At 50.5% G+C, this 10,750-nt stretch overlaps 1 protein-coding gene across 2 annotated transcripts; it reads right to left on the bottom strand.

Moving 5' to 3' along the window:
- Window positions 1-204: 204 nt before the first annotated feature.
- C1R (complement C1r) lies at window positions 205-9,770 on the bottom strand. Of its 2 annotated transcripts, none has more exons than XM_024579501.3 (11): window positions 9,616-9,770; window positions 8,673-8,901; window positions 7,244-7,436; window positions 6,776-6,922; window positions 6,478-6,674; window positions 6,078-6,225; window positions 5,845-5,966; window positions 3,607-3,685; window positions 3,085-3,240; window positions 1,508-1,582; window positions 205-1,081 (listed from the first exon to the last, which is right to left on the bottom strand). In XM_024579501.3, coding segments are annotated over exons 1-11 (2,115 nt in total). In that variant the 5' UTR covers window positions 9,618-9,770; the 3' UTR covers window positions 205-314. The 2 variants fall into 2 exon arrangements, with proteins under 2 accessions (XP_024435269.1, XP_045042810.1); XM_045186875.2 differs by lacking the exon at window positions 9,616-9,770 and adding an exon at window positions 8,974-9,014.
- Window positions 9,771-10,750: the final 980 nt, after the last annotated feature.

Genomic DNA, 10,750 nt, shown 5'->3' with positions numbered 1-10,750 from the left:
CTGTGTTTAACTCATTTTACACACTGGAATTTCTCAAAATTTTATTTGGAAAGGCCTTTATACAATTATCCAATGTTATAAAAGTGGAAGAGGACATGTGGAATGTATCTTTTGCAATCCTTGGAAAAAAGAAAGGTGACCTTTGGGTTGTTTCAGATGAAGAGTGTGGATGGGATTAGAGAAAATAGAATTTATTTCACACAGTGTTTTTCTGCATCGATGATTTAATATGGATTCTTATTGGTTATCAACAACTAGTCAGATACTTTGTTTTTATACACTGCTCTCTGGATTCTGACGAAGTGAATTGGGGCTCAGCCCTCCTCCTCCATCTCTTTCTTGATCCAGTCCACATAGCTGAGTAATTTTGTGTAGAAGCCGTACCCTCGACCACACCCAAGGCCCCAGGACACTATGCCAGTGGCCACCCAGCGGCCATCCCTATCCCTCACTGCAAAAACCCCTCCACTATCCCCCTGACAGCTATCCTGCTTTTCAGATGGGTCCCCAGCACAGAACATGTTTTCAGAGAACACATCGTGGCTCTTTTGGCTCGTGAGCCACCTCTTACATGCCGTTCGCTCAGCTACAGGCAGACGGACATATCTGAGATGGTCAGCAAGCTTTTCCTCTGTTATCCCAAAGCCACTGACATAGCCCATGCGGCCCTTCTCATAGAAGGTATCATTGTCAGGGAGGCAGATAGGGAGGAGGTTGGGGCCCAAGGTGACACTATTTTCCAGTTCCAGAAGGGCAATGTCCCCCTCAAAATTGTGGGCATCATCCTTGCGGTAGGTTGGGTGGATGCTGACCCTGCGGACTGGATGGTTTCCTCGTTTCTTGATCTCCTCCACATTTATGTCGCCCAGGAATACATCAATGCTGGCATTGGTTTGTGTGTTTTGCTCCTTAGGGTAGAGGGTGTGAGCAGCTGTGAGGATCCAGCGGTCGCCCAGCAGGGCTCCACCCCCTCGGCCATGGATGTTGTTGAACGCCTGCCAGGGGAAGTTGCCCATCTGGGCATTTTTCCCTCCAATGATTCGCTGCTTCTCTACCACAGGGTTGACGGGTTTCCCACACACTGGAGGAGAGAGACAGCGAAGGCAAGGAGAAGTCAGTCCCAGGCCCATCCCCTTTTCCCTCCTGTGGTCAGTCAGTTCCCCTTTCATCCCCTCTGATTGGCTCTGGGCTCTTTTCTCTTTCTCCTCCCATCCCATCTTCTTGTTCTTATTTATTTCTTCCTGTTTTGGAGGGCTTGTTTTTATTCCTTGGTTACCTGTCTGCTCTGTGAAAATGCTGGAATGCTAGGGCTGCATCCAGTTCTCTGCATCTCCCCCACCCCCCCTCTTTCTCCTGGGACATCTCCTCCCTTTTCCCCTTACTCCTCATGTCTAGTTTCAACTTCAAGCTGGAGTGTCTATCTGATTGCTTTGCTTCCATTCTTCATGCATGTTTTCTCTGGTGCCCTACAGGTCACCAAGGATGGCTCCAGGGGGTTTCCACTCACCTGGCAAACACCGAGGAATCTTCTCTCCTTCCCGTTCATTCTTCCAAATGCCCTGGGCTGTGCAGGTATATGTTCCTGAGGGGTGAAGGGGCTGTGATCAGGTTGGGAGGTGGTGGGCAGGGAAACCAGGGTGCAGAGGTCAGTGAGCACTGAGTGTGTTGGGCAGGGGCAGGAGAGAATCGGAACCAGCATGGGCAAGTATCAAGGGAAAGGTTCAGATACGTAAGGGTGGAGTAACAAAAGTGTCAAGAGGGTTTATACATATGTTTTTATTTTAATCTCACATGAAAATATTAGAATATTTAACTATATGTTTGGTGTGATCTCTGTTTATGATATACACAGAAACTAGGATGAGCGTGTCAGAATCCTATCAGTGACTTGGTTGGTGTCTTGGTAGTGGGATTGTAGACAACAGTGGTAACGACCTTTCTGGTTGTTGACGGTGTGCCAGACTTGTCGTTAAACACTGTACCTGCACGGTCTCATTTAAGTGCCGCAGTGACACTTGCAGGTACGCATTATTACTCTCACTTTACAGATGAGGACACTGAGCTTCGATAATTTACACGGGGTCCCATGACTTCTAAGTTCCAGAGCCAAGATGCAAAGTGAGAGTTGCCTGACCCAAAGCCCAGCTCTTAAAACCATATGTAACCCATATATAACAATTTTTCCTTTTTCATGTTTCAAACCAGGAAGTGTATGATTTCTTTTATTTAAAGAAAACTTGAAAGATACCCACAGATGAATTTGAGAATCACTTAGTAAAATTAAGTGCGAAATGTCACAACATAGCAGCCTGAGGGGGGATGTGGGGGTATGCTGGGAGAAGTCCCACTGACGTAGCCATAGTGGTGGTGATTGTGTGGTATTGGTAGTGGTGTCGGTAGTGGTAGTAATGTGGTGATTGTGTGGTGTTGGTAGTGTGGTGGTGTTTTGTTGTTGGTGTTACCGGTGTTGGTAGTGATGGTAGTAGTGGTGGTGTGGTGTGGTGGTGGTGGGAGTTATGGTGGTGATAGTTGTGCTAATGGTGATGGTGGTGGTGGGGTGGGGGTATGGTTGGTGGAGGTGATGGCAATGGAGCGGGTAGTGTGTAGGGGGGTGATGTTGGTGAAGAGGGTGGTAAGGAGGGTGAGGGGTGATGGTGATGGTGGTGAGAGGGAGCTGTTTATGAGATTCAAGTCTTTCTTTGTCACTCAGGTGCTTTCTTCTTCAAATCTACTAGGTGCCTCTTGGCACTGTACTTTACGCCCCTGAAGCCAGTGTCTTGGACAGATACCTTAATGTATATTACCTAGGGATTCTATTATGGGCTCAGTGTATTGAGTGCCAGCCTGTGGACCAAAGGGTTGCCGGTTTGATCCCCACTCATGGCACATGCCTGGGTTGTGGGCCAGGTCCCCAGTGGGAGGTGCATGAGAGGCAACCACACATTGATGCTTCTCTCCCTCTTTCTCCTTGTATTCCCCTTTCTCTAAGAATAAAATAAATAAAATCTTTAAAAAAAGAAAGAAATCTCAGAAGATGTCTGAGAAGATAGAAGGAGAAAAAGTGCCATTTGCATGGGCCCCTACCTTGCTCAGCCTCACTGCTACCGTCTCTGGTCTTCATCTTGTAATATGGCTCATGGCAGTAGTACTGGATACGGGCCTGGTAGGTGGTTACTCCCTTCGTGGTGGTATAATTGAAACCCCCATTACGCAGGCTTCGGGGCTGCCCACAGTCCTTGACTGGGAGAGAACACAGGGACCAATGAGAGCTGACAAGGACGGTCGGAACGTCAGTGGGAGGAATGTGAGCTGCCTACCACAGAACAGGCTGAGAACCTGAGAGAAATATGGTCAGTGGGGGGCGCTTGTGATGGATGGGAACTGGGTGCAGTGAAATTCAGTTCTGGGTAGACACCATCAGTCCTGCTGAGAGGAGGGCTGCCTGGTTCCTGCGATGAGCCACAGAATTCAAAGAACAAGTCAAGGAGAGGGTCTTTGGGGAGAGGCTTACTTCCAGACCCCCCTCTTCCCTTCTCAGGCTAGGTCCCCAAGGCTGGGACAGATAGGACATCCCTTGGGGCAGACACTTCCTGAGTTGTGACTTACTCTTGCACCTGGGCATGGCTCGATGCCATGTGCCGTCATCCTGGCAGACAGCTGTGAAGGAGAGCAGCACCTGGTCCCCCTGTTTGAGCAGAGGTAGAGGTGCCCTTAGTCTAAGGAGGCACTGCAGCTCCCTTCCTGCTCTTTCCCACACAGCAGGGAGTGCCAGGACAGCTCACCCCTGAGGTACACCTGGGAACTCTGAGATGCACAGGAGAAACTGTCAGACCCAGTAATCCTCTCTCTAGACTCTTGCCTGTTTCTGCTGAGGTCTAGCTGAACCCCACAATTTTACTTATTTATTCACTTTATTTAAAAATTTTTCTATTATAGTTAATATTCAGTATTATTTTATATTAGTTTCAGGCATATACCATAGTGATTAAACAATTATATAATTTATAAAGTGGCCCCCTGATAATTCAAGAACCCACCTGGCACCGCACAGTTATGACACTTATTGACCATATTCCCTATGTCGTGCACATCCCTGTGGCTGTATTGTGATTACCACTTCGTACTTCTTAATTCCTTTACCGTTTCCATCCAGCCCCCAACACTTCTCCCCTCCATTTTAAATTAGTTTTGACCCCCATGGTTTTAAATTAAGCCAATCACAAGGCTGGTTGTGTGTTTTCTGCACTGAAACCGAAGACCCTTCCCTGTGGAGTTCCCTGCCAGTCTACACTTACATCATCACTTCATCAATCCTAGACCACAGTTTTCTTAGGCGCCAGGGCCTTTCCCAAAGTACTAGTGCAGCCCAGTCACTTTCCAGGGTGCCTGCGATGCTGATGTGCTGAGTGCTGTCGCAAGTGAGCAGATAGCAGGGAGGATGCAGGAAAATGCCACCCTCAGAAATGAAAAGCGTTTAAATCATATAAATGTATTTTATTAAGGCCAGCAACCACCTTAGAGCACTAGCCCTGGGAAAGTTCACAAGAAAATGTGTGTGAGAACTAGGATGTCTGGGTGAAATATTATTAATGTGAGGTACTGTGTGACTTGCTTTAAATTCTGTGATGTGAATGATAAATGCCAAGGGAAGGGTGGGCATGGCATAGGAAAGGGAGGGTTGTGACCAGAGCAAAGAGTATGTCCAGTCTTCTGGGCCCAGGAGACCCAGTCCTTGTGACGCAGCGGGAGGCACCCGGCAGTGAAGAGCAATTCACCTGGCTAACTCCGGGATGTGCGGCCGTCAAACGGAAGCTCCGTGGAGGCTGTGGGAATCTGTGTGCTTCTCTTCCGGCATCTAGAACCTGCCTGACACTCAGTAAACACTTGAAATATTTGCTGAATGAATTAACTACTAAGGACATACCAAATGTCTCTTCTCTGATTCTGACCAGGCCTTCCAAGTGGGTCTATCAAACAAAGGTGGGATGTCTAGTCCTGGGTCCCCTGGCTGGGGGTGACTTCAATGGTATGTTTTTCTTTTCTTTTCTTTTTTTTTTATATTAAGATTTTATTTATTTATATTTAGAGAGGTGGGGAAGGGAGGGAGAAAGGGGGAGTGAAACATCAATGTATGGTTGCTTCTAGCACACCCCACACTGGGGATATGGCCTGCAACCCAGGCATGTGCCCTGACTGGGAATCAAACCGGCGATGATTTGGTTCCCAGGCCTGCACTCTATCCACTGAGCTACACCAGCCAGGGCCATAATTGTATGTTTTTCTAAACAGTGCTTTAGTTTACCAGCTTCTATGAGATTGTCCAGTGGATAAAACCACATTCTTTCTTGAGTCGGTAAAGGAAAGATGGTGGGACCTGGGTGAGGCCACCAATGTGCATAGAAGAGCCCTGGAGCAAGAGGGCGAAAGTCTGGTCTGGGTCTCTGATGTGTGAAATCATTGTGATGTCAAGTGAGCCACTCCTTGCATTCTACTTCCGCTCCTGCCTTTTCATCTCCTAATTCTTCAATGAGTTTATTAGACTGGGTAAGTAGTTCGTGAACTGTGTGGTACATTAGAACCACCTGGGTAGCTCTAAGTAACCCCGATGCCCAGCCTTCACTCCAGACCAATGGAATCAGTCTGTAGCAGGGGACGCAGACATCTGTATTTTTTAAACCCTAAGAGTTTCCAATGTGCGGTCAAGTTTGAGAACTGGTAGCCCAGGTGACTTTTCCAGCTCTAACACCTGTGATCCCACCTGGGGTTGAACCTAAATTTGCTATGGGCTTATCCATTGCTCCTGGAATGCTGGGCCTGCTCTCTCCCTTAGCCCCGGGCTCTTACCTCCACCAGCTGGTAGCCTTGTTTGCAGGTGGCAATGAAGTAGTCACGGAACTGGTACTGAGACTGCAGGTTCTGAATGATGGTGAACTCGTCCAGGGGTTTCGGCTGGGGGCACTTGATGACTGTGGTGGAGACCAGAGGGCATGTTAATTTCAGAGCCACTTGCCTTCTTTCTCCCTACCTGATCCTGCCCCCATTGCTGGCCAGTGAGGGAGGCCCCGAGGCAATCTTACTTGAAGTGGTGTAATGCAGCTTCCAGCCCCGGCTGTCCCCTGACTCATCTGTGAAGAACAGCAGATCCACAGAATTGCTGCTGGTGTCAAGGTCAGTGGGTCTTTGCTTCCCACAGAACTCGCCGATGTTCCTCCCATTGGCATAGATCTGGTGGGGGAGGAGAGCGGGTCATCTCTCCAATGCAGACATTTTTCCACAGGGCTTGGGGTGGTGGTGGTGGTAATCTTGCTTTGTATATGTTTTCACTTGGAGGGGAAAAGGGACTCCCAGTTGTGTAGCAGCTTGCCTAGCCCACGTGTGATGTTGGACATTCCTATGCCAATTGGCCAGAGGATGAGAAAAACCAAATGGGGATGGGAAAGAGAGGGAGGGGTCTCTCTGGGGGTGGGATGGCTGTACCTGTAGCTGGTCATAGGGGCAGTGTACTTGCTGGTGGTCATCGATTTCAAAAGGCTCTAGGAACTTGAGGTGGATGGTGTAGCCCCGCTCCACCCGGATGCTGTAGTTGCAGCGCAGGTCAGGGGGGTAGGGCTGGGGATACTCCAGGCTGGACACGTAGCCTGATGGCTCTGTGTACAGCTCTCTGCTGCACTCGACTGTGAGAGCAGAGCCAGGAGGGGGTCACCAAGAGATTCTATGGCTGGCCCAACAAGCCCTTGTTCAGCCTCTGCCTCCTTCCCACACCACCCAACCTCACCCTGGCAGGAATATCCATCCTTCTGAAGCTCATAGCCTGGACGGCAGGAACAGAAGTAGCCACCAACGTAGTTGTGACAAAGGTGTTGGCACTGGGGCTGGAGATTCTCCTCAACCGTGTTTCGCTGGGAAGCACATTCATCAAGGTCTGGAAGAGATTCCGGGAGGAAGGACTGAATTCCTGCCAGGGGACTTCTGCAGTGGCGTTGGTCTCAGAGTGGTCACTCACCAGAGGCCACAAGATCAGGTCAGCTCCTGACCGCCTGGACCTCCAGGCCTTTCTAATGCTTTCTGGGAACTACCACTGGGGACAGAACCCAGGCTGGCATGCCTCTTCTGGAAAAAGCTCTCTTGAGGGGAAAAAATAAGGAAGGCCAGGCTTCCTGCTTTTTCGGATTCAAGATTCCCTTTTTCCATTCCCCATTCAATATGATGGAGGCCCAAAAAAGGGCACCCGGGGCCCACTCACCCACGGCTTGGTAGTAGGCCAGAAAGCCCTTGTAGAACATGATGGTGCCATTCTCCTCATTGGAGAAGTCTGTGTGGAAGGTCAGCAGCATCTTGTTTCCTTCGGATATAAACTCCTTCTTTCCTGGGGGGTTGCCCAGTGGGGAACCCAGCTGGCCACAGAACCTCCCCAGGGTTTTCTTATCAGCAGAGATCTGGTGGAAGAAGGACAAGGAGTAGGAAGAAGGGCTGCTGAGGCACATGCCATATGGAAAGTCAGTGGAGTCCTGGGGAGTGAATCCTGCCCTAATTCTGCAATAGCCTCCAGCTGGTCTCCACCTGCTGGGCTCTGGCAATTGCAGACTCCCCCAGGTGACTTTCATCTGCCCGCTGAGTCTCCCATTGGCTAACTCTTCCCATGCTGTCTGTGCCCTTCCCTGTTTATGTTCCCCAGCGTGTCTCAGAGTTCTCCTCTTTCTCCCCACCTCCTGTGCCTGTCTTCCGCTGGAATCCTGATGCGCTCTCCCCAGCCTTTACCTTCCCTTCATTCCTAGAGCCTGGACTGATCTGCTTTAAGTTCTATGTCATTGTTCCACCTCACCTTATTCAGACCATTAACATCCAGCCAAGTGTTCCGATACACATAGTTGAATGTGAACCTTGGAGCCCACCAGCCTTGGCATCAGTGAGCATCTCCCAGATTCCCTTATTTCTTTCTTTGTTAACCCACCCCAAGCAGATATCCTTGTCCCAACAGATTCCTCGCCATCCCTGCCATCAAGACCCTTCCCCACAGCACTGCAAACTTCTCAAGTCCTCTGGACAAAGGAGATGTATCATTTTCATGTTATTCTCTCACAACCTTCTGGGAATGGTATTTACTGGATGAGTGTAAGTGCTACTTGAATCCTGAATCCAGAATCTCATTTTTATTGGATGTAGAAGGATGAGACTGGGAGGGTACCCTTGGTTATCAGAGAGAAGAAGGGGCTGAGCCCAATGTCTTTGCTGAAGACTATGCCTGAGCTACCACCACACACATGTCTCTTCCCCATGTTTCTGGGTTCCTGATGAGGCAGGTAGTCATGGTGATATTCTCCATGGAAACAGGGAAACTGAGGCATGGCAATTTCTCAAAGACTCCCAGCAGGGAGACAGACAGGGAGGCTTTTCTGACTCCCGCAGATGGTAAATTTCTTGAGAGTGGGGACTGTACCCTCCCTCCTCTGTGTCCCACCCCACACCCTCCCAGTGCTCACTGAAGGCCTCTAAGACCTGTAGACACCATTCATGGCACCACCCGACTCCCAGAACTCCACTCGGCCATCAGCTCTTGCAGGGCTGGGGCTGTGTCCATGGATGGGAAGTGCTACCCATGGTGGTTAGAGCACAAGTCCTTGGGTTCCAGAGCCACCCAGCTCTCCCTCTGCCCTCCCCACCTGCCCTCCTACCTTGACATAGTCATAGAAACAACCTTCAGAAGGCTCCAGGTCAAACTGCCAGAAGACGAGCTTCACCCTGTATCCCGTGGGGACTGTGAGCACAGTGGTTGTCTCAAAGTTGTTTGGGTAAGGCTTGGGGTACAGAGGGGACGTCACCTCCCCAAAGAGCTCCTGAGAAATGGGGATGGAGCCTCCCACCTTGCAGAACAGGATGGACACCAGAAGGTATAAAAGCCACCTGCCAAAAAGAAAGTGGGCGTCAGGGAGGCTGTTTGGGCAGTGACTGGGGCTGGCGGTGGGTTGGCCATACCGCTGGGCATTTTCCTTTCTGTCCATTCTAGACCTCACAGATGTTCCAGGTGGGTGTGGGTGTGGGTGGAGTGGGGAGGCCGGTCTCCACAGCTGCTGTACTGGGTGCTCCTACCCAGGGCAGTGTCCAGTCCAGAGGTCATCACATTGCCTTCACCTCTCTCCCCATCCTCCTCCGTGCCCTGTCCTATCACTCCCTCCCACTCCTGGAATGGGCTGGCTTGGGACCAGTTAATTGAGGGTGAGGGTTTCCAGCCATGGTTCTTTGAAAGGGCTCCCGAAGGCTCAGCAAAGGCGTCTGGGAGAAACCTCCTATGGAGTGCGGAGTGGCGCACAGAGGACACCCCTCCTGGGCAGAGCGGGTTCCCCCATCTCAGCACTCTCGTGCTATGAGCTGGGAGGAAGAAGGGGATGTGGCCATCGCCTCATGTGTCTAAGGTCTCCTTCTGTCCGCAGGGGGAGGGATGGAGGGTGTGTGTTTGAGGTGTGCATGCCTGTGCATGTTGGGAGAGATAAGGGGTATGGGGAGGGGAAGGCTGTTCTTGTCTCTCTGAATAAATCTGGGGGCAGGGTTGCCTCACACGCCCTAGGTTCTTTCCTCTGGTTTCCCCCTCCATCCTTGGTCCCCATCAGCCTTACTCACATTTCTCAAGTCCTGATTTTGGATCCTGGACTGTCCTGACAGCGTCTTCATCCACTCTGTGTAGAGGGAGAGAGCGGTCATGCAGAGGAGGGAAGGGGGAGGGAGGGACTGACTGTGGAGGGGGAAGGGGGACTTTTCCCGGAGGAATGTTGCAGGGAATGAACTATTTGCACAAACAAAACTGAAAAAAAAAATCTGTTTCCAGTTTAACTTAGTTTTGGTTTTGAATTCCCTGATGGTGGTGCCACCTGCTGGCCTGTATGGGGAAGGGTCCGTTTTTAGGAACAGGAAAGCCTTCTGCTGGAGGTGCAGACTTCTCGTTTTCCAAGTCTGATATGAATTCTCCCTTTCTTCAGGGACCTTCCTAGGGGCTGCTGCCATGTTTACAAGGTTCCCACTCAAAGTGCAGTGGAAATCACAGCTGAGGGCCAAAAAAGGGCACCTGGGGCCCACTCACCCACAGCTTGGTAGTAGGCCAGAAAGCCCTTGTAGAACATGATGGTGCCATTCTCCTCATTGGAGAAGTCTGTGTGGAAGGTCAGCAGCATCTTGTTTCCTTCAGATATAAACTCCTTCTTTCCTGGGGGGTTGCCCAGTGGAGAACCCAGCTGGCCACAGAACCTCCCCAGGGTTTTCTTATCAGCAGAGATCTGGTGGAGGAAGGACTAGGACATCTCTTTTCTGCACTGCCCTTTTCCATTAACCCGGTTTGTCCTACGCTTAGTCACCCAGCAGCCCTGGGCCAGGAACAGCCAGGGTTTCCACGCCCAGGATGATGTGACAGAGGCAGTGCAGGCGTGGAAAGAGGAAAATGGAGTTTGGTTGCATTGGCATCCTGGCTCACTTCACTCAGCAATGCCACCTAGACATCGAACAGGGGTTGCTGTTTCAGGGTGACCCTACGGCTGCACTAGAGTTTGCTTTAAGATTCTTCCTGCCCACCTCGATGAACTCAGGCCTGCCAATGAACTTGGCTCTTAGAGAAGTAAGGGTAGCTGGGGAGGGGGTAGACATAACCCTCTTTTCTTCAGCATCTTGTCAAGAGTTTGAACCCGAGGGTCACAATTGCCTCAGGCTAGGCCAAGGGTGTGGCTGTGGACCCAGAGTGACTGAGAGGAAGCCAGACCCCTGGGAG

Source organism: Desmodus rotundus, chromosome 3 (assembly GCF_022682495.2).
Source record: "Desmodus rotundus isolate HL8 chromosome 3, HLdesRot8A.1, whole genome shotgun sequence".
NCBI classification, from domain to species: domain Eukaryota; kingdom Metazoa; phylum Chordata; class Mammalia; order Chiroptera; family Phyllostomidae; genus Desmodus; species Desmodus rotundus.
The sequence above is the reverse complement of the archived record's forward strand: the minus strand, read 5'-3'. Positions and strand labels throughout refer to the sequence as shown.